General features: G+C 37.9%; 1 protein-coding gene and 1 pseudogene across 5 annotated transcripts in view; one reads left to right on the top strand and one right to left on the bottom strand.

Moving 5' to 3' along the window:
- The window catches only part of APAF1 (apoptotic peptidase activating factor 1), a 104,800-nt gene that overhangs the window by 21,666 nt on the left and 56,702 nt on the right, over positions 1 to 26,432 (top strand). For 4 of the 5 annotated variants that reach the window (XM_014591696.2, XM_006141372.3, XM_027775627.1 and 1 more), the window contains 9 exons: positions 3,326 to 3,564; positions 3,939 to 4,106; positions 5,499 to 5,630; positions 9,856 to 9,969; positions 10,398 to 10,582; positions 14,728 to 14,854; positions 17,289 to 17,414; positions 19,768 to 19,899; positions 21,433 to 21,558. In XM_014591696.2, the coding sequence (XP_014447182.1) occupies positions 3,326 to 3,564; positions 3,939 to 4,106; positions 5,499 to 5,630; positions 9,856 to 9,969; positions 10,398 to 10,582; positions 14,728 to 14,854; positions 17,289 to 17,414; positions 19,768 to 19,899; positions 21,433 to 21,558 (1,349 nt within the window). Of the gene's footprint in view, positions 1 to 461; positions 759 to 3,325; positions 3,565 to 3,938; positions 4,107 to 5,498; positions 5,631 to 9,855; positions 9,970 to 10,397; positions 10,583 to 14,727; positions 14,855 to 17,288; positions 17,415 to 19,767; positions 19,900 to 21,432; positions 21,559 to 26,432 lie in introns of those variants that run through there. The other variant, XM_027775640.1, reaches the window with a different exon arrangement.
- Positions 23,990 to 24,255, bottom strand: LOC102476390 (60S ribosomal protein L39 pseudogene; annotated as a pseudogene).

The following is a 26,432-nucleotide window of genomic DNA, read 5'->3' on the forward strand; positions in this document are numbered from 1 at the left end:
AGTATATGAGCATCCAAAATATTTTCTAGATTATTTAGTATTTTAGATTGTTATTTGTTACCTGAAATAGATCCATGATATTTTGCTATTTATTCATCCATTAAGATAATATTTAATGCATATCCGTAATATGTTAGAGACTGCATTAGTAAGGAGGTGAGATGAACATATAACTTCTGTAAAAGAATGAAAAAAATGTTTTGGTTTGGATTTTATAAAAATAGTGTTCTAATTTGATATATAAAAATAGGTGTTGTCTTATTTTGCAAATTTTATTAGTGAAATTAAACCTTGTTTATATTTTTTAATGAAGAAATTGAATATTTTATTATTCTTTTTTTACTGCAAAGTTATTGCTTCAGTTGTATAAAATATCACCACCATTAAATGCAGTATTTTGCAAAACTAAAATAGCACTCTTTAACACTATACAACTAACAAAAACTTTTCTCCACTCTCAGTTATTTTCTAGAGAGAAAATTTTGGAGAGGAAATGAAGTATTCTGACCCAAATCCAGGGATGGGTATAACCAAGATACAGTGTTATATATAGACTTAGGATAACAGTGTTATCACTAATTACCTAATTTTATAACTAGTTTTTATTACAAGTAATTTCATAAATTCTGAATATTTGAGCCTAGACTAAGAATCATAGAATATTGTGAAAAAAGTGCATTTTGTGTTTATTAAAAATATGATCATTAGAAAGATAAGGGGTTTTTCTTTCCCATGCTTGAGAGAGAAAGAGAGAGTGAGAAAGCTACCAGGTCTGAGATTCAGACTGTGGTCGGCCATGTGGGAGTCCTTCACCACCACGTCACCTGCTGGCCTCATCTAGTACTTACTTTTCTTTTGTGACATAAGGATATTTAAAATTTATTTTTAAATACTTCAACTACTGAGGCTATTAGCCCTTTATTGTATTTTTGCAAAGTTTTTTGTGTGTGCTCTTTAACTCTAATTGTAGCATTTGTTTTGTTTTGTTTTGTTTCAAATTTGTCAGAGGGTATATGCACTCATCAGAGAGAGACAAAGAGAGAAACAGTGAGGGGAAGGGGAGAGCACCCTTCAGTGAGTTGTGGTCATGTCGTAATTCCTTCTCCCCCTTTTCTCTGTCTTGTCAGGATTTGGGGCACACACACGTGCACCTGCTGTCTTTTTTGAGCTGCAGGAGCTGGGATTTGAACTGTTCAGTTGGCCATATAGGACCCAGCTCCCTTAACCACTAAGCTATGGGGATGGCCCACTTATATTTTTTGACAAACAGAAATTTAAAAATTGTATATATTCAAACCCATCTGCTCTTAAGATTGTTCTTCTATTGGTAGTTATGGTTGGATTATGTTTATTTTCCTTTCTGCCCTCAAATAGATACTTGCTTTTGACTTTATTAAAAAAAATCTTAAACTTGGAAAAAATACTTCATTTATAGTCATTATAAGGGTTAATACATGTTTACCTGAAACATTAATAAATGTGGAACACAAAATAGAAATGATTTATAATCTGGTAGTTTTGTAGCATCATGAGAGTAATTTCTTCTAGTTTTTTAGGACATATAAAACTTAAAAAAAAACCCCTGAGATTATAGGGGCCAGCAGGTGGTGTAATGGCTATGTCGCTGGACTCCCATGTAGTTGCTTGCGGTTCGAGTACTGGACCTCGTGGCTTAAATTCACACTGGGCACATGTACATGCATGCCCAAGATCCTGAGAGGAGAATGGAGGAGAAGGGATTGCGGTGTGGCCATACCCTCTTGGGGGATGACTTCTTGCTTTTTGTCTCTCTGTGTCTCTCTGTTTCTTTCTGGCAAGTGCACGTGCTCTATAGCACAGACCTCTCAAAAAAACCAAAAAACAAAAAAACAAACAAAAAAAAACCCAGCCTGAGATTATAATAATATATTTAGTTTTGGATTTTGTCTTTTTTTTATTTCTCTTGAGCATTTTCCCATATTAAATATTTTGAAAATAATTTACCAGTAGCATTATTGTGATAAACCTTTACTTAACTGGTTTTTTATTATTGGATGTTTGCATTGTTTAAGATTTTTTATTTACATTGTTTAAGATTTTTCACTGTTCTGAACAGTGCTGTGATGAATTTGCTTAACTGAAATTTTGTGTATTTCTAATGATTTCCTTAGAATAAATACTTAGACGTGAACCCAAGAATTATAAATATTTTACAGCTTTGGATAACATGTAGCAGAAATCATTTCTTAAGAAAAAGTTGATTCTAGAGGCCAGTAGGTGGTGTGGTGGTTGAGGCACTGAACTCTCATAGGGCTGACCGTGGTTTGGGTTGCAGACTCTGGCAACTAGAAAATCATATCAGGCATGTGTGCCCAATTGCCCCAAATCCCAGGAGAATGGTAGAAAAGGGATTGTGATGTCGTCATCTCTGTGGTGGGGGGTTTCTCACTTTCCCTCTCACCATCCTTTCCAGTGGGTGCATGTGCCCTATGGCAAAAAGAAATGAAAAACAACCTTAAAAAAAAGTTGATTCTTAACTTAGTGGTTATTTATTGTTGTTGTTAATTTACTAGAGAATATTTGTGCTTGCCAGAGAGAGAGAAAGCATCCCCCAGTGGGGTTTAATCATGCCACTGTCTCTAATCCATTCTGGAATTTGGGGCACATATGCACATGCACCTGGCATGTTTTTCAAGTTGTGGGGTCTAGAACTTGAACTAGGATCCATCTGGGATCCGGCTCTGTTAATCACCAGGCCACAGGGCTGGCCTGAGTGTTTTTTTTTTTTAATTAAGATTTTTTTTTAGGTTGTTGCCATAGAGCATGTGTACTCACTGGAGAAAGAGAGAGGGGAAGTGGGAAGGACCAGCAGTTGGTGTAATGGCTATGTTGTTGGATTCCCATGTAGTTGAGTGTGATTCGAGTCCTGGACCCAGAGGCTTAAACTCACGCCAGGTGCATGTGCGTGCGTGCCCAAGATCCCAAGAGGAGAATGGAGGAGAAGGGATGACAGCATGGCCATTCCCCCCTAGGGGATGATTTCTCACTTTCTGTCTCTTTGTCTTTCTGGCGAGTGTATATGCCCTATAAAAAAGAGAGAGAGAGAGAGAGAGAGGAAGTGAGAAATCATCCCCTAGGGGGGAATGGCCATGCTGTCGTCCCTTTTCCTCATTCTCCTCTTGGGATTTTGGGCATGCACACACACACACCCATCATAATTTTCAAGCCACCCAGTCTTGGACTTGAACTTTGGTCAGCCAGGTGGGAGTCAATGCCTTAACCACCACAGGGCTGGCCTGATTTTTAAAATAGGGGATATTAACACAGTGACTTGATCTTTTTTCAGGTTCTCCTCTTGTAGTGTCTTTAATTGGTGCTCTTTTACGTGATTTTCCCAACCGCTGGGATTACTACCTCAGGCAGCTTCAGAATAAGCAATTTAAGAGAATAAGGAAATCTTCATCTTACGATTATGAGGCTCTGGATGAAGCCATGTCTATAAGTGTTGAAATGCTCAGAGAAGACATCAAAAATTATTACACAGATCTTTCCATCCTTCAGAAGGATGTTAAGGTGCCTACAAAGGTAATTAACGAACCAGCAATTCTTGTCATTGGGTATTTAAGCTTTGGTACAGTATTGAGGGTAGTGCTGCAGAGAACAGTGAAAGGCTAAGACCCACGGGAACTAAGGTGATGGGGTGGAGGGTACAGGAGTCACTTTGCTCTTACTGTGTATTTCGGGCTCTGTGTTGAACTCAGGAGCTATCTGAGTTCTACAGAGTGTCTCAGAGGTTCTACTGTGAAACTGGAGAAGCATCTCTTCTCTATATTGAAGAATAGTTGGATTTATGAAGTAGAGACAGTTTTATTCAGGGCTATATATAGATGTATTAATACCTTACCTACAGTCCTGGTCTTATATTCTGTGGCACATTAAATGCTTAAAATTAATCCTAGGTGTTATGTATTCTCTGGGACATGGAAACTGAAGAAGTTGAAGACATACTGCAAGAGTTTGTTAATAAGTCTCTTTTATTCTGTGATCGGAACGGAAAGTCATTTCATTATTATTTACATGATCTTCAAGTAGATTTTCTTACAGAGAAGAATCGCAGCCAGCTTCAGGTATTTGTCTCTCTATATTTCTTTGTTTTTTAAAACCTTTTTATTTTTAAATAATTTTAGACTTACAGAGAAGGTACATAATACAGAGCGTTTGTAAGCATAAGAGCTAAGCCCTTTGTCTGTCTTTCCCTGATGTCAACATGTTATATAATCCTAAAGTAATTATCAAAATTAGAAAATTAACACTGATAAAATACTGTTAATTAATACACAAGCTTTATTTGAATTTCACCAACTCTCTACTGATGCCCTTTATGTGGTCAGGATTCAGCTCAGGATCCCATACTGCATATGTTGGTTGTTTCCCTGTTTGTTGTTTTCCTTGGTCAGTGAAAACTCCTGTTTTCACTTCTCCTGGCCTTGCCACTTTTGAAAGTACTGGCTAATTATTTTGTTCTGTCTGATATTTTCTCCTGACCAGATTGAGGCTGTACATATTTGGTGAGAATATAACAAAAATGATAATATGTCTTTCTCAGTGTAATCATAACAAGGATTTCTGGTGTTGATATGTCATATTGTGGGTGATGTTAATGTTAATAACTTTATTAAAGTACTATCTCCACTGTAAGTTACAGTTTTTTTCTTTTGTAAATGATAAGTATCTTTGGGGAGATTCTCTATTTCTCTGTACATTCTCTTTTCTTTTTTTTTTTTGTTATGGGACATGTGTGCTTACCAGAGAACTGAGAGGGGGAGTGAGAAATCAACTGCCAAGGGGATGAAATCCCTTCTTTATTCTCCTCTTGGAATTTTACACAGACATGTACCCAGCATGTTTTACAAGCCACCAGGTCTAGTACTTCAGTAACACACTTGACCATGTGGGATCCAGCATCTTAACCTCTGTGCCACCTGCTGGTCCCTCTCTACATTTTTTTTTAGAGAGTTTTTTTGTTTGTTTGTTTGTTTGTTTGTTTTGTATTTGGCATGCACACACATGTGCCTAGTGTGAGTTTTAAGCAACCAGGTCTGAGACTTGAACTGTGGTCAGCCATGTGGGAGTCCAGTGATGTAACCATTATGCCATCTGCTGGTCTCACCCTCTCTGTACTTTCTTTCTTTCTTTTTTTCTTTTTTTTTTTTTAAAGAATTCCTTTATTTAACTTAGTTATTTAAATTTGACCAGAGAGGAACATAGTGAGAGAGAGAGAGAGAAAGAGAGAAAGAGAGAGAGAGAGATAGATAGATAGATAGATAGAGAGAGAGAGAGAGAGAGAGAGGAAAAGTGAGAAAGCAAGACGCCAGATCCGGGAAGTCCAGTGCCCTGAACCACCACGCCACCTGCCGGCCCTCTCTGTACTTTCTTAATAGCCTTTAAAGCTGGAGTTACTGTGATGCTTGGATTATGAAATTGTTTCTGTCCTCTGAAATGTTTCCTCTTGGTTTCAGGATTTACATAAGAAGATAATTACTCAGTTTCAGAGGTATCACCAATTGCATACTCTTTCACCAGATCAGGAGGACTGCATGTATTGGTACAACTTTCTGGCCTATCACATGGCTAATGCCAATATGCACAAAGTAAGATGACCCATTTTAAAATCAATTTCTTTTATTTTGCTTTCCTTTTTCTATGTATGTTGCAAACAAGTATTTTTTTCCTGGTTTATTTTTGTCTTACATTTTGTTTATATTGTTTTCTACTATACTGACAATTTGTGTTTTTATGTAGTTAAATGCACCACCTTTTTTTCGTATGTTGCTTTAGTATCATGTTTACAAACATGTATTGTCCTATGATTAGAATTTTCATTTATTAGTATAAATAGGATTATAGCCCATATAATTATTTCTGTTTTTGTTCCTGTTTTTATCTGCAGTGATTTAAAAAGTCACCTTAGTAACTAGTAAAAGAAACACCTAAAAATCGACACTCTTCTTGCCAGTAGTAGCTTTCCTTTATGGACGATATGGATCGTTTATAAGCTTTGAAAAGAATTGGAGGATAGGAGAGTATATTCATTCATTCAGTCGATATTTAAAGCTAAAAACTGTGGGAGAACAGGCTTTTTGAGTACCTGTTATGTACTGATATTCTTTATAAAGAGGGTAAGCACAGACATAAAGTCTCATAGAACATGTATTCTAGGGGGAGACAGACAATGAAGAAGTTTTTAATATGTCAGAGGGTAGTTACATGCTCACAAGGACAGAGGATGAAGGAGAAAGAAAATGGTGTAGGTGTAGAGTTGTTATGGTCCGCTGATGTTCTGATGTGCATTACGAGAGAAAGAGAAGACCGGAGGCTGACTTCAGACTTGTGCAATGGAATGAATGGAGTTGCCATGGACTGAAATGGGAGTCTGTGGGAGAACGAGTTTTCTTCCTGCAGAAAAAAGAGAAAGGTTAAAAACTCATTTGGAATATATTAGATCTGATATACTTATTAAGAAATCTGATTAAGTGAATAGGCAGTTAGATTTATGAATCTGGAATTCTGGAGAGAATTACGGATGAAAGATAAAAATCGGGAAGCATTGGCACAGAGTTGGTATTTGAATTCATGACTGACAACTCACCACTCAAAATGTTAACATTTTAGAAAACACTATACACTTTCGGTAGTTTTCCTGTGCTTAGGTATGTCATCTCTTGGTTACAAAAATGGCATGTTGGGTCCAGCAGGTGGCATGATGGTTAAGGTGCTGGACACTTCCCACCACGGTTCTAGTCCTGGACCTGGTGGCGTAATTTCTCACTCCTTCTCCCCTACCCCTGCCATGTCCTCTCGGATCAAATTAAAATAAATTAATGAATAAATAAAATTAAAAAATGGCATGTTGTTGTAGGCTATTCTTTTCACATAGCAATATATATTTACATTTAATAATCTGCATTAGAATATGGTATTCTAGTACATGCTTATGCCCTAATTTGCCTAACTGAACTCTAATTATTGAACATTTAGATTCTTTTCAGTTTTTTGACTTTTTGATATCGTAGTGGGCATTCTTCATTTTTGTACCTGTATTGTTCAGAAAAATTTTCAAATTGATCGATGCATTTTTTTTTTCATTCCTATTTAAATTTTTTTTTTTTTTCAGTTTTTAGTTTCTGCTATTGGACACATGTGCTCACCAAAGACAGAGAGGGAGAAAGTGAGGAGTCACCTCATAGGGGGAACGGCCACACTGCAATTCCTTTTCCTCCGTCCTCCTCTCATGATCTTGGGCAGTACGTACATGTGCTCATGTGATTATCAGGTCTGGGACTCAACCATGGTGTCGGCTATGTGAATCCAGAGCCTTAACCTCCATGCCACCTGCTGGTCCCAGTCAATGCATCTTTTTAAAGCTTTTGTTATGTATGATAGCATGGCAGGATTCCATTTCTTCTTCAACTCTTTTTTTGATTTTAAAGGTAATAGTTTATTTTCATTGGCACATTTGTAAAACAACAACAACAACAACAAACTTATACAGAGAAGAAAATGAAGATTATAACCATTGCTAATAATATCATGTATAGTTTTATAGATATTTTTTCTGGTTAAACACACTTGTTCTTTAAAACCAAAAGATGATGCAGCTGCAGTGGTGTAGGTGATCAGGCACTGCCACATGAGGCAGGAGGCACATGGGAGGCCTGGATTCAGATCCCGGCTGACCCAGACGTGTGTGCCTGTGACCCTGGCTGATTGGGAGACCGAGTGGAGGATCATGGTCTAGGGAGACACTATCAATGGTATAGCTCTCTGCTCATGAAATAAATAAAAATTTGAAAACTCCCCAAGCCCAAATAGGGATGATAAGAGAAATGGTCTTATATATTACTTTTGACTACTTAAATGTATTACAGGGTTATCTTATCATGTCATTTATGTAGAATGACATGATTTTTGAAGTTGTATACTATTACATTGTTATAGCTACAATATGATAGGCAAGTTGGTTGATGGATAGTTAGATTGTGTAAGCATACTCACTTGTTCTTTTCTTTTTAAAAAAACAATGCCTATAGGGCACATGTGCTCCCCAGAAAGAGAAAGAGAAAGACAGGAGAAAGTAAGAAAGCTTCCCTACAGGGGAGATGATCATGGTGGAGTCCCTTCTCCTTCATCCTCCTCTTGGGATTTTGTGCACACGTACACACATGTGCCCAGCATGATTTTCAAACCACCAGGTGCAGTACTTGAGCTGTGGTCAGCCATGTAGGAGTCCAGTGTCTTAACTACTTACTATACCATGTGCTGTCCCTGTTATGTTAAAGTTTTCTATGAAGAAAAATATTAAGCACTCATCTATAATATATGTTACTATTAATGTATATATTTTTTCTTTTCTTTTTTGTCTTGAATGTTGTCCATATTGCTATCTACTGTATTGATTAAAAATTTTTTTTTTTCTTTTTAGTTTTGCTATGGGGCATATGTACTTGCTGGAGAAAGAGAGCAAGAGAGAGGAAGAGTGAGAAATCACCCCTTGGGGGAATAGCCATGCTGCAATTCCTTCTCTTTCATTTTGCTGTCTGGATTTTGGGTGTGCACACAACATGCATGCACCTGGTGTGTTTTTCAAGCTGCAGGTTTTTGGTTAACTTGAAGATAACCAATGCGGGGGACCAGCAGTTAGCGTAATGACTATGTCGCTAGACTCCCACAGTCGACCGCGGTTTGCATCTCGGACCTGGTGGCTTAAAACTCGCGCTGGGCACGTGTGCGCACGTGCCCAAGATCCCGAGAGGAGAATGGTGGAGAAGGGATTGCGGCATGGCCATCCCTCCTGGGGGGGGTGATTTCTCACTTTCTGTCTCTCTCTCTCTCTTCTGTCTGTCTGGCGAGTGCACGCGCCCTATAGCAAAAACCTCTCCAAAAAAAGAAAAAAAAAAAAGATAACCATGTGGGATTCAGCCTTCTTATCTACCATGCCATAAACTGACCCTTGTATTGAATATTTTTAGTTAAATATAATTTTCTCTTTTTGGTATTTTGCTTTGGTGTCATGTTTGTAGAGATTTCCTTCATCCTAGAGTTATAAAATAATTACTTATACCTTCCAGTATTTTTCAAGGTTTTCTATTTTATATTAAAATCTTTAATGAACATTTTTTTTTCTTTTTTTTCGGAGAGGTTTTTGCTATAGGGCGCATGTGCTCGCCAGAGAGACAGAGAGAGACAGAGAGACAGAAAGTGAGAAATCACCCCCCCAGGGGGGATGGCCATGCCACAATCCCTTCTCCTTCATTCTCCTTTCGGGATCTTGGGCACGCACGCACACGCGCCTGGCGTGAGTTTAAGCTGCCAGGTCCGAGACTCGAACCGTGGTCGACTACATGAGAGTCCAGTGACATAGCCATTATGTTAACTGCTGGTTCCTATGAAAATTTATTTTGACTTAAGGCATGAGGTGCTTTTTATGTTTCTTTGGAAATAGTCATGTGTTTATTCACTAGGTTCTTTGGTGTTCTAACAGTCTAGGTATATGCTAGTTTCTCTTAGTAGTGTTAGGACAATGATGTTACACAGCCATGCACCACAAAATGACTGTTTAGTCCGTGCCGGCCTATGTGTATGTTGGTAGTCTCTTACAATTACAGTAGCTTATTCCATACAGCCTAGGTTTGTAGTCGGCTATATTGTCTAGGGTTTCTGTAAATACCTTCTATGATGGTCACACAATGACAGGATCACCTAAAAATAAATTTCTCACTACCCCTGTCATTACACAATGCATGACTATATTTATAATTCTTTGATCTCTTTAACATAAATTGCTGATTTTTCTTTCTTTCTTTCTTTTTTTTAAAGGAACTTTGTGCTTTAATGTTTTCCCTAGACTGGATTAAAGCAAAAACAGAACTTGTAGGCCCTGCTCATCTGATTCATGAATTTGTGGAATACAGGCATATATTGGATGAGAAGGTATATATTCATATGAAAAATTAGTGTTTAAAAGACATCTCATTTTGACAGTTAGATCTAGGTTTAATGGTGGGGATGAACAGAATAGAAAAGGTAAAGAGAAAAAATTTCCTTATTTTGCTCTTTGATGATCTTATTAATTTGCTTCCTAACCTACTGGGAATGTGAATAGGATTTGTGGTTTGAAAGTAGGGTATTTGGTGTTTTTTTTTTTTTTTGGAAAGTGTTAAGAAATGTGTTTGATGAGATTTTTACTCTGTGTTTAGAAACCAGAAGAGGATCACTTTATATATGTTACATAATGGTTGGCTATTCAATTTTAGCTCATATAGAGAATATTTCATTTAAGCCTTTACAGTGGCAAGATCACAGAACAATGTCAGATTTTTAGATCTGTTTGTTTCTAAGAGATTTCAGTTTATTCATAGGATGGTGCAGTCTGTGAGAATTTTCAAGAGTTTTTATCTTTAAATGGACACCTTCTTGGACGACAGCCATTTCCTAATATTGTACAACTGGGTCTTTGTGAACCGGAAACTTCACAAGTTTATCAGCAAGCAAAACTGCAGGCCAAGCAGGAGGTCGATAACGGAATGCTCTACCTGGAGTGGATGTAAGTAGGTTAGGAGAGAAACCAAAGGGTGTGGAGCGCTAACTATGTCATTATTTTTCAGGTAGTGAGTGAGTTCGCTCCAGGAAGATTGAACTACTTTGGAAAGGGCTAGAACTTTTAATAAGCATTCTTACTTATTAAAACGTTCCAGAGAAGTAAGCATAGGAGAAAAACGTTTGAATTTTCAAAGAATTGGTACAAATAGATTCCCATAAGGCATCTTGAGAAGTCATCCTAAATATTAATACCGAGTGCTGACTTACTGTAATCTGGGGTAGTGGTGAAGAGCGTGGACTTTGGAGCCACAGACTGGGATTTGAGTCTCGATTCAAAAACCTAATAGATTCATGATTTAGAACGAATTGTGAATTTCTCTTATATGTAAAAGGAGATAACCATCCTTTGTGGTAAGTACTTTTTTTGTGAAGATTTAAATGGTATAAAGACTATAGCGTGATGTGCCATTTGTATTGCACAGCCCCTGATTAAATGCCCACTGGATCCTGATTCTTCTACCTCCTAGAGAAGGTTGTTCATTTTTATTTTAACCTCAATCTAACAATTAGCAAAAAGGAAATGATAACTACCATCTTTTTTGTTTGTTTGGTTTTGTTATAGGTCTTGTGCCCTTGTCAGAGAGACAGAAAGAGAGCTGCTGAGTCTGGGACTCAAACTCCACAGCCGGTCATGTGGGATCCAGCGCTTAAACCTCCATGCCACCTGCTAGGCTATAACTATCATCTTTTAATTCCTGTTATATATTATAAAGTCTCGTATGTTATTCCATTTAATCTCAAAACAGCCTTATAAGGTAAATATTAATTACTATTTTACAAGTGAAGAAATCAAGGCCCAGAGAGATTGAAACTTAACTAAGCTCCTGTGTCCTATTGAGTGGGATTTAAACCCAGGATCTGTCTGGATTTATTTTCCATGCTCTTTCCATATGCTTCTTTTATAGCTTGAAATAGTAAATGTGAGTGGTTGTCGTTTCGCATATGTAATTTATGTGTAATTGAACTCCAGCTTGCTCTCTATAATCTTTATGGCCCTAGGTCCACTTTCCAAAGTTAGACTGCCATAGGAGATTTCCGAGATTCAGTTTAGTTCAATACTCATTTCAGTTTCTTTAAAGTTCTAAGCCCTGTTACTAGGTTCAAAGGCTTCTCCAAGGAGTTCACAATATGGTAGTGAAGAAAGAAGTTTAAACAGGAGTATGCATAAATAGAGGTAGAACTAAAAAGTATTTAAGTCAGATGAGTGAGGAATTCAGGGAAAGTTCTATAGAGATAGTATCAAAGAGAGTTTAAAATTTTTATTAGTTAAAATTTTTATTTTTAAATTTTAAGATAATACATGTTCCTGATTAAAAAAAAAATGTTAGGGCCAGCATGTGTCAGTAGTTAAGACTCTGGACTCCCACTTGGCTGATGATGGTTCGAGTCTCAGACTTGGTGGCTTGCTTTCTCAATCTCCCCCCCATGTCTTTCTGTGTGCAATTAAAATAATGATGATGATTATGATGAATGAAATTAAATTAAATAATTTTTTAAAATGTTAAAGAAGGTAAGAAGTCAAAAATTCCTTGTCTCTCTCCAGCCTTCCAATTTTGCAGAGTTAACCATTCTTAGCATTTTCTTGGGAAGTTGAGGTTTCACCCTTACCGGATAGCAACCCCCTTCACTTACTGAAGTTCAGTCATATCTGTCCACGTTCTAGAATACTCCTGGTGTACCGCATATCATAGCATTTGTCACACTTTATGGTGATTTCCTGTTTACTTATTTTTTTCCCCTAATGTTCCATATGTCCTGTAGTAGAGATTATCTGGAGGTTAAAATAAGACTTTTTTATGGGTGAGTAATAAAGGGTGGGAGGGAGGGAATTAGGTAAAAAAACAAGACATTTAATAGACACAAACATGAAGAGTTACCTGTTGTTGATAATGTATATCATAGTATATATATATATATATATTTTGGAGAGGTTTTTGCTACACACCCTCCAGAAAGACAGAGAGACAGAGCGAAAGAAAGCGAGAAATCACCTCCCCCCTGAGGGGGGATGGTTGGCCAGGCCGCAATCCCTTTTCCTCCATTCTCCTCTTGGGATCTCGAGCATGCACGCACACGTGCCCGGCGCGAGTTACAGCCACTGGATCCGGGACTCAAACCACGGTCGACTACATGGGAGTTCAGTGACATAGTCATTACGCTAACTGCTGGTCCCTATCATAGTATCTTTGACTTGACTAATACGCATTGTATTCATGCTGGGAAAAACTGTTGTACGTTGTAAAGATGTGCAGTGAGTAAATGTAAATAAAAGATTAATTAAAAAAAAAAATAGACTCTGGCTCTAACCTGCCTGGAGTTCTGCTATTTATTTGTTGTGTGTCATGAGGGGAAAGTGCCCAGTATATTTTTCAGGCTGCAGGGTCTGGGGCTTGAACCGGGACATGCACCCAACATATTTTCCAACTGCTGGGTCTGGGACTCACTGTGTCCAAGATGTGCAGTTGGCCATGTGGTATCCAGCTACCTTAACAACCATGCCACTAGTTGGTCCTCATTTGTTGTCTTTCTGATATTTTTTGGCCACCTACTATATCAGGGAACTTCAGAGTATGTGGAAAACGAGATAGAAGTAAGAGTTTATTTCAATGCAATAAAATGTCAAAATCCATGCATAGTTTTTTTTCATAATATGCATTTTCCATGAACTTTTGGAGATCCTTCATATGCACGTCACTATGAAGTTTGCTTTCCGAGCTTTGGGGAACTGAGTAGCTAGATTAGGGAGAAGGAAATATTTTCTTAATCTAATCCTCTAAGCTAACCTTGCTAGAAACTTACCTATTTTTCTTTAAGGCTTTTTCACTCTATTATACTTATTTATTTTGTCACTACTAGTACTTTCAAGGCAGAATCTTAAGTCTGCTTTGCCTTTGTGTTCCTTTTTCTCATTTTTTTTTTTTTTTTTGATTTTGGAGAGGTTTTCGCTATAGGGCGCGTGCGCTTGCCAGACAGACAGAGAGAGACATAGAGACAGAAAGCAAGAAGTCACCCCCCAGGGAGGATGGTCACGCCGCAAAACCTTCTCTTCCATTCTCCTCTTGGGATCTTAGGCACGCACGCACACGCGCCCAGCGTGAGTTTTAAGCCACCGGGTCCGGTACACGTACCATAGTCTACTACGTGGGAGTCCAGCGACATAGCCATTACGCTAACTCCTGGTTCCCTCTTTTTCTCATTTGATCTGTCTTATGTGTGGCTAATTTTCTTGAAGAATGATAATAGTGGTGTGTTTATGTGCAGGTGCTATTTACAGTAGATCTTATTTACATTTTACATACGAGGAGATAGACACTTATTAGGTTAAGTAATTTGCCTAAATTTACACATCTAATAAGTAGGGGAAGTAAGGTTGACTTTTAGGATTTTCTGAATCTGACTTTTGACTCTTAAACACAGTAGCACTTAAGCTATTTGTGTGCATTCCAAGTGACTGGAATGTATGTAAATGAGGTTCTGACACTCCTCTGATACTTGTTTTAAGTATACATTGCATTCCTTTTACACTTTAGCCCATGAACAATGATATAATATTGCTAGTAGAATAGTTGGTATTCAGTGGATTAAGATGTAAAGAAAAGGACATTTCTTTTATCTTTTTTCCTCTATGAAAAATTGCAGTTAGTGAAGAGCAGTTTTAAAATACATCACACAGTGGTGGGAGTAGTATTATACTTTAGTTGGAAAATGATCATTTTGAAAGATACGGAGATTTTTTTTTGAAGGTATCCTTACATAATGTTTTATCTGAACATACTACTGATGTATGGAAGGGAGATAGAAAGTGACATGTGTTTGATTAACAAGAATTATTCCAGTCAGTGACATTTGTAACATATGACAGGTTGCTTGATATAGGGTAACATTTCTCCTAAAATGCCACTTTTATTTATTATGTGTTTTTCCTTTAGTTGATCTATGCTGTCATTTGCATGTTCATGATTTAATTTTGAGAATTTTGTGTTTTGAAAATATAGCCCTGTTAAAAGATAGCTTACTTTATTATTGAGAGAAAATAATTACTTTTAGTCTGATTTATAGGATTTCTGTTCATTTTCCTTTTGTATTTAGAAACAAAAAAAACATCAAGAATCTCTCCCGCTTAGTTGTCCGCCCCCATACAGATGCTGTTTACCATGCCTGCTTTTCTGAGGATGGTCAGAGAATAGCTTCTTGTGGAGCTGATAAAACCTTACAGGTAAAACTTATCTCTTGAGAAAAATTGAAAGAGGCTGTCCCCAACCTGGTGTAGACTACAATATGTTTAAATTCTAAAATTCAAGAAAATTACAGTTTAGAAACAGAAAAACCCAGATCTCTTGCACATTTTATGGAAACTGTTTCTAGAGATTTAAAAAAAACATAGTTATATGCTTTCATAATTGTAGACATGCATGACAAAGAGGTGGCTTTTATCCTGCCAGTCCATTTACCAAAAAAGGAGAATGAGGAAATAATTGTTAGAAAACATAGAACTTCATGGCACAATGAATAGGGTTCTGATTAAAAAAAAGAGATTGAGCTGGCTTCATGACTGGGTGGTTAAGGCAGCTGATTCCCCATGACCAAGGTGTGATTTTGAGCCCTGGTCTTGGCAGCTGGAGAAATAGGCCAGGTATGTGTGTTTGCATGCCCCAAATCCCAAAAGGAGGCAAAGATGGAAGAGAAGGGATTGCAGTGTGGCCATTCCCCATGAGGGGTGTTTCCTCCTCTCTTGCTTTCTTCCTCTTTCTCTGGGAAACGCTTGTGCTCTCTAGCAAAAAACAAACAAAAAGCAGTAAATAAAATATATATGTTTTAAAATTATTAAATTAATTAATTAATTAATTAAAGTTTGCTATAGGGAATCTATATTCATGAGAGAGAGAGAGAAAGAAAGAAAGAAAGCAAGCCACTAGGTCCAGTACTTGAACTGTGGTCGGCCATGTGGGAGTCCAGTGCTATAACCACCAGGCAACCTGCTAATCCTAGTAAAACACCTATTTCGTCAAAGGTTTAGGCACAGATTTCTTTTTTAAATTATAGTTTCCATAATAGTGCATATTTATGGGGTACATTATGATTTCTCATAACATGAATACAGTGTGTAATGATCAAATCAGTATAATTAAATTTCCATTACCCCAAACATTTATTATCACTGAGTGCTGGGAACATTCAAAAATTCTCTTTTAGCTATTTTAAAATTAACAATAAACGATTGTTGACTACAGGGCTAGAACGTATTCCTCTTACCCGTAATTTTATATCTGTTAACCAACACATGCTCATCCTTCCCTGCCTTTAACCCTTTTTTTAGTAGTTACTATTTAACGCTCTAATTCTTTGGAGTCAACTTTTTAAATTTCTGCATTTGATTAACATTATTAGACATAGATTTCTGACTGTAATTAGAAATTGGACTACATCATTTTATGGTATTTTAAGGAATTTCTTTAAGTTCTCATTGTTTTCAGAAAACATGGATGAATGCTTTTCTTTGTGTTTATCATTTTGCCTTTTAATTTTGAGGAAAATATAATTAGCTAAAACTTTTATATTTAGAATAGTTTTAGTCTTTGCAAGATTATGAGCATACCTTCTTTCTGTTTGTGTATTTTATTACTAATTATGTTAATTTTGACTTTTAAGTCCCAGAAAAAAAAGTATATTGGATTAAATGTTTTCTTTTTGTTTATTAAGCATTTGCTAAAATAGTCTCAAGAACTGAAGCTGTACTCTAACATTTTTTTTCTTTTAAGTTTATATATTTATTTCTTCCATGAGAGAGACAGAGAGTAAGATGTACCCTCATCAGGGCCCACATTCACCCTTAGCTCTCCTGAATCATGGGTACATGTGTGCAACCAGCATGCTCATTTAGGTCCTGGCTGCAAGCCCGGGGCCTTTCCTTTGGGGTTCAGCTGCATCACCACTGTACCACCTCCTAGCTATTTGCCGTTTTTTTGTTTGTTTGTTTTTAATATTAAAAAATGTTTAGCAATAGATAGTTCACTATTTATATTAAAACATACAAAAGTTGATATCAGTTCTGATCACAGAAATCCTCATTTTTGGAGTGATTTTTGCCAAGATTCAGTTCTGTTTTGCAAAATAGCAATTATTAAGGGCTTTTAAAAAATGTTCTATATTGGGACCAGCAGTTGGTATAATGGCTATGTTGCTGGACTCCCATATAAGTTGACTGTGGTTCAAGTCCTGGAACTGGTGGCTTAAACTCACGCCAGGCATGTGTGCATGTGGGCTCAGGATCCCAAGATAAGAATGGAGGAGAAGGGATTGTGGTGTGGCCAACCCCGGGGAGTTATTTCTCGCTTTCTGTCTCTGTCTTTCTGGCGAGCACACATGCCCTATAGCAAAAAAAACCCTCTCCCCCCCCACAAAAAGTTTTATATTGATGGGGCTGGCAGATGGCATGGTAGTGAGGGTGTTGGACTCCCACATGCCTACTGCGATTTGAGTCCTGGACCTGGTGGCTTGTTTTCTCACTTTTCCTTTCTCTCTCTGGTCAAATTCAAGAAAAAAAATTAATAATAAATAAAATTAAAATAATTCTTTATAAAAATAATTTATATTGAATGATGGCCTATGGTTAAGTAGTTTATAGTAAAACAGTTTTATTGTTTGTGTAGGTGTTCAAAGCTGAAACAGGAGAGAAACTTCTAGAAATCAAGGCTCATGAAGATGAAGTGCTCTGCTGTGCATTCTCTACAGATGACAGATTTATAGCAACCTGCTCAGTGGATAAAAAAGTGAAGGTAGGAAAATATTCTTTTCTTGAGTTGTAATCACTGTTGAATTCATTTTCTTGTTTCAAATGGAGGGACTAGATCACATGCAAACAGACTGCTATAGGAGGGGACATTCGTACCTGTAAACAGTCAAAATCCCAGCAAAGATTCAGTAGGTAATTTCTTCCTTCCTTCCTCCATTCGTATCTTTGTTTCTTACACATTGTGTTCATAGGAGAGAGAAAGCACCCTCCAATGGGTTGGGCCTGATCATGTCACATTCATTTTCCCTCCAATTCTCCATCCTGTCAGGATCCTGGGCACACATGTGTATGCCTAAATGTTTTTTAAGCCTCTGGGGCCAGAACGTGAAGCCCAGTCAGGCATGTGGGATCCAGCTTCCTCTGCATAGACCTTAACCACTGCATTACAGGGTCAGGCCCTGTTTCTTTTTTTTGTCATTTTATTGAACAGACTGCTTAGTTGTCTTACAAAGTAACTAAAATGATGGTCACTTTTACTGAGAACTTAATATTGAGAGATGCTTTATTTATTTAGAACATTTTTGGCAGGAGGTTTGTGTACTTGCTGGGAGGTGGAATGAGAAAGGACCCCTATTCCCCTGCCCTCCCCATGGGGAATGGTTATGTTGCAGTCTCTTCTCCATTTCTTCCTCCTTTTGGGATTTTGGGTACATAAGTATACTTACCCAGTATGTTTCTCAAGCAACCCCATCTGGTACTTGAACCATGTAGTAAGCCATGCAGAATCCAGCTGCCTTAACCACCATGCCACAGGTTGGCCCAAGGAGAGGCTTTATACTTAACATTTTCTTTTTCTTTTTTCTTTTTTTTTTTTTTTTAATTTTCAGAGGGTAAGTGTGCTCATCAGAGACAGAGAAAGGGAAAAAGCATCCCCCTAATGGGGCATAGTCATGCCACAAGTCCTTCTCCATTTGTCCATCCTGTTGGGATTTTCGGCATGTACGCACATGCACTTGGTATGTTTTTCAAGCCACCAGGGCTGGAATTTGAACCACAGTTGGCCAGGTGGGATCCAGCTCCCTTAACCATTAAGCTCCGGGGCTGACCCTGCATACTTTTTTGTTTTTTTTAGTTTGCTATAGGGTATGTGTGTTAACTGAAGAGAGAGAGAGCAAGAGAGAGAAAGTGGGAAATTATCCCCCAGGAAGGTTGACCACACACCATGATCCCTTCTCCTCTTCCTCATTTCAGGATTTTGGACATGCATGTCCACATGTCCAGGGTATTTTTCAAGCTGCTGAGTCCAGGACTCTCAATACCACAGTTGACCGTGTGGGATCCAGACACCTTAATTTCCACCTGCTGGTCCCCAGTCCTGGCATACTTTTTTAATATTACATTATTGCTTTCTCACTACAACTTACAAAGTAAATATTGATCTCATTTTACAGAAAATGAAACAGGTTCAGGGTTGAAGTTACTTGCCCAAGCTCACATTAACTAATAGCAGAGTTCAAAGAGTTCTCTCAGACTGTAAAGCCTTTATTTTTTTCACCGAATAATCTGCCTTTATTTATATTATACTTTGATGTCAACAGAACACTTATATATATCTCATTTGGCACCTTGAATTGTGTGAGACAGGTAGAAGTATCCCATTTTACAGGGGCAGGAACTGAGATGCCGCAGGTCAAGGACTTGAAGAAGGCCACACAAATTACAGGGGTCAAGTCTTGGACCTATCCCTTCTGATTCATTCTGGTCCATTATGCCATTCCTATTGAAGCACTTCTCTGCCTGCTGACATTCATTGAACATGTGAAATTTTGGCCTCGCATATAATGTTTTCATGAGATTTCAATTATACTATAGAAAGACCTGTTTATTTACAAGTGATTCAAAGAAAAGCAAAACATTGAGATTGGCCCAGCTGTGGTAGGCATACGCTGGTTGATGCTGCTATTTAACAGGCTGAAGCCACATAGGAAACTCAGGTTTCATTCCTGGCTCACCGTAAAAAGCCAGGTTCAGCTGTACACAACTGTGTCACAACTATTTGGGGCACCAAGGCAGGGAGATTATACATTCACAGCTAGTGTGGACAACATAGTGAGACCCTGGGTGAAAAAAAATCTGTCATGTGAAGTGTGCCTATAGTCCTAACAGCTTGGGAGGCTAGGGCAGGAGAATTGTGACACAGGAAGACTCTGTCTTCTAAAAAAATTGAGGCAAACTACTGCCATATTTTAGAGAAGAGGGAGGTACTAGCATCACATTTGGGAAAATATGTGACAGGATACATAGAGTCTGTACAGCAACAAATACTTGCTTTGCTACTTCATTATCCCTTTGAAAAAATAGGTATTTATACATTCTATTTTCCCTATTCTTTCTAGATTTGGAATTCCGTGACTGGGGAACTAGTACACACCTATGATGAGCACTCAGAGCAGGTCAACTGCTGCCATTTCACCAACCAAAATCATCATCTCCTCTTAGCCACTGGGTCAAGTGACTTCTTCCTCAAAGTAAGTGTGGATATTGAGAATTATGTAGATAAATCTGACAGATACTTTGGAATATCTTATTTGATTTTCTTGTGTGCTCTATTAGCAGGACTTTTTTTGTTATATCAGCTTAAGCAAATATAAAAAACAATATTGTTGGCTCATCTGAAAGGTCTAGAGGGCACATGACATCGCACAAAGCTGACTTGAGGTTGTCATCCTGGTCTCAGGCTCTGGCTTCCTCTCCATCTCTAGGCCCTGCTTTCCTCCTTGTTGGTTCATGCATGCTCTCTGTGTGGCAGAGATATGGCAGCTTTTAGCTCGAGGCTTACATGAATCTTACTGCTTGTAAACACAGAGGAAGAGAAATGTGTACTTTCCCTGATCCCACAGATTTAATTTTAGAGAAGACTCTAGTTGACTTGGTTTGGGTTACATTTTCACTGGTAAATAATCCCAGTGGCATTCGGCTGTTGTATCTCTTTTAAGACACTTCTGTGAAAGTTCCCTTTATTTTCTACCTCCTTTCTTCTGCCCTTAGTTCATTAAAGGAATTGTGGCATGTTTCCTGTGGAATATGCCACATTCTAGATTTGGTTGGTTGCTTCCTGGAGGTGTCAGTTGACTTGCTCTTTTTTTTTTTTTTTTTTTTAAGAATTTTTATTTAATTTTATTTATTATATTTTAAATTTGCTATAGGGCATATGTGCTCACCAGAAAGAAACAGAGAGAGAGAGAAAGAGAAAATGAGAAGCAAGCCTCCATGTCTGGGACTTAAACTGCTGTTGGCAGTGGGAGTCCATCACCTTAGCCACTGTGCCACTTGCCAGCCCCTTGACTTGCTGTTCTAACAGACCCTTATATTTCCTGTAAATGTATTTATATCTAAAGTCGATCTTTCAAATGTTTTAATTTTTTTTAGAAAATTAATAGCTTTTAGCCTAGTTTGAAAATTTGAGGTTTCTCTGGGAAATCTTAGAAATAACCATTTTTAGAATTAGATAACCTAGCATTTAAAAATTATGGGGATAATTTATGACATATTATTAGAACTCAGTAAAATAATAATAATTCTAACCCATACAGTTAAAATAAACAGTAATTGGGGGCTGGCAGGTGGCATGTTAGTTAAGGTGCTGGACTCTCACATGGCCAACTGGTGTTCAAGTCCCAGACCTGGCAGCTTGCTTTCTCACTTTCCCTGTCTGTCTCTCTCTGCTCAAATTAAACATAATAGTAATAAATAAAATAAAGAATTCTGTAAAAAAAAAAAAGAAAAGCAATAACTGTGTTGTTAGTTCTTATGCAGATTAGAAGCCTCAGTGAACCTCCCAGTCCCTTAGATTTAGATGGCGACCTCAGGGCTGACTGCCCCATTGCTTGTTAGTTGCAGGTTCGTCTTTGTATCTGACATCTTTGTGTTACTATGAATTGAACACTATTCTGTAACCAAAGAGACTTAAATGGAAGGAAAAGAAGAAATTCACATGATTTCTGACTTCTCTCTATTAGTACTCATCTCTTAAAATTTGTCTTTTTATCTTTCTCAAATAGCTCTGGGATTTGAATCAAAAAGAGTGTCGAAATACCATGTTTGGTCATACAAATTCAGTTAATCACTGCAGATTTTCACCAGATGATGAGCTTTTGGCTAGTTGTTCAGCTGATGGAACACTGAAGGTATGCTTTCGTTTTTGTACATCATTAAAGTGGGTTGTATTTTTACAGACAGTTTTATGATTTACTCATGGAAATAGGTTTCTGTTTTTTATATTGGTCAAGAAAGAGCTTTCATTTCAACTTCTGGGGCATATTTAATATAACTGTAATTTTCATGATTATTTATGAATGGTTTATAACGTAATACTTAAAGTTCATGTAATTTGATTTCTTACGTTTTTAGGCATACATCCCATTTTAAGCATATAGTCATAAAATATTTTGAGGTCTAAGGAGTCAGGTTTATAAAGGAGCTACTTTTACTTCTTTACTTATTCTGCCTTTTCTGTTATTTTCCTGTTTTTGAGATGCTATATGGGAAAAAAAAACCTCAGGTGTTAGGGGGAAAAATTTCAGTCTCGTGAAATTTATAATCCCCAAAAAACTAAATTTTTCTTCCTCATATCTCCACTTTCTCAAATAAGATCCTAATTCCACTTTCTTTGTTATTCCTGTGTCCACTGCCACTCTAATGTCTTGGTTATTAATTCTCCTTTCTTCTTTGGTCCAGCCTATCTAAAACCTCCTGGTGTCTTGGTCCATCTTCTCCCTCTTGTTTTATAGTATTTGCTCTGGGTCAGGGTATTGTCCCCTCAGGTTTTATAGATGCTTTCAAAACTGCATTCCTGGGACCAGAGAAGGTGCAGTGGGAAAATGCAGTGCTCTTTGATGCTCACTTACACAGGAGGGTTCCAAGCTCATGTCCCAGGGACCTCCCTGAGTATACTGGGCATGTCCATGCCCTATGATCTGGGGCTGTGTGGAGCTGGGGGGGGGGGTGGACCGTGACAAAAAATACCTTGTTGGGGTACTGTCTCTGTCTCCTTTGCTAATGGGAGAAATAAATAAACTTAAAAAAAAAAAGATACGTTCTTTATCTTATCCAAGTACAGAGCTGTTAGAATTACCCTTACCATTATTTTCATCTTGCCAGTTTGACCTGGAACACAAATAGTACCATATTACAAATCATAGGAACCCAGGCTCATCACAGTCACTTCTTTACCTTCCATTATTCTGCCACCTGCTTTCCTATCTAATAGTTTGTTTCCTGTAGCCCATGTGCTTTAATAGTTCTCGGCAAGGTAGCTTTTTGGGCTTCTTCGAGCTACTTTTCCTATGTGTTTCGTAGTCCCTATATGTGTCCTGTTAGATTTTCTTGGGATATTTTTGGTCTCTTTCTCACTTGCTGTATATATATATATTTGAATAATTATTCATTTAATTTTATTTATTCATTCATTTATATTTTAATTTGACCAGAGAGAGAAAGAGAGAGATAAAAAGTGAGGAAGCAAGCCACCAGGTCTGGGACTTGAACTGCAATCAGCCATGTGGTAGTGTCTAGTGCCTTAATCACCATGCCACCTGCTGGTCCCCACTTGCCACATATATTTTTCCTTTATTCATGCTAAAGCACGTGCACACGTATGTGAGAATGAGAGAGAGAGATGAGCACCATTCATGGGGTCTGGTCATGCTGCACTCCCTTTCCTCCCGCCTCCAGTCTGTGGGATTGGGCACTCTCGTGCTTGTAAAGTGCATTTAGGGCAGACGAGGCTGGGGATTCAAACGACAGTTGCCATGTCAGGTCTGATTTTACCCCTGTGTCATAGAGCTGGCTCACTTGCCATACTTACCAGTGATCCTCAAAACTTCCTGCAAATACTTAAGAGAGTGTTGTTATTCATCTATTTGGTTCTGTGTTTGTGTGTGTGTGTGTGTGTGTGTGTGTGTGTGTGTGTGTATCTGTGTATATCTGTAGATAGAAACTTCTTGGCTTGTCTTTTAATTTCTACTTATAAAGGTTTTGTACTTTTCAGCCATCTTCCTATATCTTCTATTTCTTTCATAAGGTTGAATATAGGTTTATGACATATAGAGACTCTGTCATCTTTTTTGCTGTATCATTCTCTGAAGTTCATAGTATAGAATTATATCAAAACATGCCCTCTTGACATATATCCCTTCCAGGAAAATGCTCGAACACTTTCAGGCACTCTTTTGTTTGTTAGAATCTCTAGAAATATGATAATGTTGCAGGTGACTACTGAATTACTCTCTCTGAATGCCGATTCTCTGGTTGAATCGTAGCTTATCTCTTGACTGAGTAACTCATTTTGTATAAATTATTCCATGGCATCTAAGAATCTTTTTGGGTAGAACTCTACTTTGTAGAATTTAGCTATCTGTTAATGAATGTTGGGAGCATCTTAGGGAGACTATTTGGATAAATACATTTTGGCTTCTATAATGTGTTATTTCAAATACCAACTATTTATCTGTTAGAATAATCCACATTATAGGAGATTTTTTTTAAAGGTCTCCCATATTTATTACTGAACCAACCTACCAATGCAGAACTTAGAAACAAGGCGAAGCATCATTTTTTCCCAATAAACACAAGCGTCCAGTCAATGGTGACCATTTTCAGCTTGATGTGGCAAGACCATAGTGACCTTGGTACAGCATAAATATGTGGCCCATATCCTGTCCAGTTCCTCATAGACGCAGCTTGGGTCTTCTCCAGTGTCTCCTCTTGGAGTTGTACCTGATTTTATTACCAGTTTTCATTCTAATCCACTGGGGAATAGGACAATTTTGCTTCTGATTTTTGGCCAGAAACCACTTGATTCTGCAAGTCTTGTGGGAAGACATGGTGAAGAGCTGAGTGGACCGCACATACCACGATGGCGGAGAAAGGAAGAGAGCCACATTATAGGAGATTATTCAGAATATCCATGGCTAGGTTAAGGTAGCCCTCTTTTGAGAAATTCTTACAGCTCTCTGTCCTTTTCTTCTTTTTGGTTCTTATAAAGTGAATGACTTTTGGAGTCATTTTATCTCTTAGCCAACTTCTGTCTTACTTTCATTACTAAATCCAAGTTCTGGCAAGTTGCATTGTCCTTAGCATTATTCCATTACTGCTAGGTTGCTGAATGTTCAAGAAACTTATAAATCCAGGTCATTTATCTGGTCTGAAAATCTAAGCTGTGCTACTCAACTGGGCCTTCCTTGCTCCTGAGTTGTGGTTTGTTCATCCCTGATTGATTTGCCGTTTAACTGTAGTGCCTATTCCCATCTTTTCTCCTGTTCTTATGCCCCTAACCCTTTCATTCTGTGGAGATAATCAATAATCTTAGCTCTTAATTCAGAGAGTTGAAAGCATCAAGTAAGAGCTTCCTGTTATGAGCCCTCTCACAGGAAAAAAAAAAAAAATCCACTTTCTCCCTCCTTTTTCTCATCCTAGCACTCATTCCCTACTTATGTTTCTCGTTCCTTTCTTTTGTTCTTTCCTGAGCACTTTGCTACCTTGGTTATTTCTTCTCGCTGAGCTTTAGATTTTCTTTTTATTTAGATTATTTCCCACAGTTTACAGATATCCTTTCGCCATTGTAAGCCTCTTAAAATCAACAGTTGAAAAACTTTCCTTTTTTCCTTTAAATAGTCATTTTTTTTTAACTCTTTCCTTTTATAACTGGACTTCTTAAGTTGTCTGTACTTGTCTCCATTCCCTGACTACCCATTCACTACTTAACCGTGTTTTAGCCTGTGATTAGTCACAGTGATGTAAACCATGATTTTAAAAAATCATGGTTTTTAAATAATAGTCCCTTGAAGACCATAAGATCTCCCATGAAGTCCCTTGAAGACCATAAAATCTAGTTTTCTTTCCAGTCTCTATTTTTTATTGTAAAGTCTAATCCACTCTGGATTAGTGTGGAATCTGCTATTTTTCATTATCCAATTTTTATTCTTCTCATTTTACCAGTTGTCCAACCTCCCATTGATCACCTGATTCCTTTTTAAAATTCTTCCCATCTGAAATCAGTGTTTTGTTCTTTATCCTCTTTTCTCTGTAACCCCTTCTTTAACTCTTTTGCCTGCCATTAAAATTCAGTGGTTCCTGTAGCATCTGTCCTTGACTATCCCCTTCATCACCTCTCTTCCACTCTAGTTCATGGCTTCAGCTTTTATCTGGTCAGTATCTTTCTTTCTTTTTTTTCTTTTTAATTTTTTTCAGTGAGTATCTTTCATATGTGCTATCTCCAGCTTTCATTTTTCTTTTTTTTTTTTAAGAGAGATTTTTGCTAGAGAGTATGTACACTCACCAGAGGGACAGAGAGAGACAGAGAGACAGAGACAGAAAGCGAGAAATCACCCCTCAGGGGGGATGGCCACACCACAATCCCTTCTCCTCTATTCTCCCCTCAGGATTTTGGGCATACACACATGCACACACACACACGCCAAATTTGAGTTTTGAACTGCCAGGCCTGGGACTTGAACTGTGTTCAGCTACATGGGATTTCGGCGCTTTAACTGCTATGCCACCTGCTGGTCCCTCATTTCTCTTAAGTGCTTGTCTTGCATTTCTGATTGCTTCTTCTTGTCACTTGAAATAACACATTATTCCCTGGAACTTATTCTGCTCCAAACTGAAACATAGGAACCACAAAAAGTGGGTCACACTTCCTTCTCAGATGTGACTCATCTGAGGCCAGCAGGTGGTGTAGTGGTTAAAGTGCTGGACTCCCACCTGGTCCACTGTGATTTGAATCCTGGACCTGGCAGCTTGAAACTCATGCACTCATTAGACAGAGACAGAAAATGAGAAATCACCCCCCCCGGGGGGGATGGTCACATCGCAGTCTCTTTTCCTCCAGTCTCCTCAGAAATTTGGACATACACACACACATGCCTAGCATGAGTGTTAAGTCACGGGATCTGGCACTCCAACCATGGCCAACTATGCAAGAGTCCAATGGTATATCATTACACCATCTGTTGGTCCCTTTTCCAGTTTTAATATTCCTGTATTGTTGGAGTCCGCC

The sequence above is a fragment of the Tupaia chinensis genome, unplaced genomic scaffold, assembly GCF_000334495.1.
Source record: "Tupaia chinensis unplaced genomic scaffold, TupChi_1.0 Scaffold000054_1, whole genome shotgun sequence".
Taxonomy (NCBI): domain Eukaryota; kingdom Metazoa; phylum Chordata; class Mammalia; order Scandentia; family Tupaiidae; genus Tupaia; species Tupaia belangeri.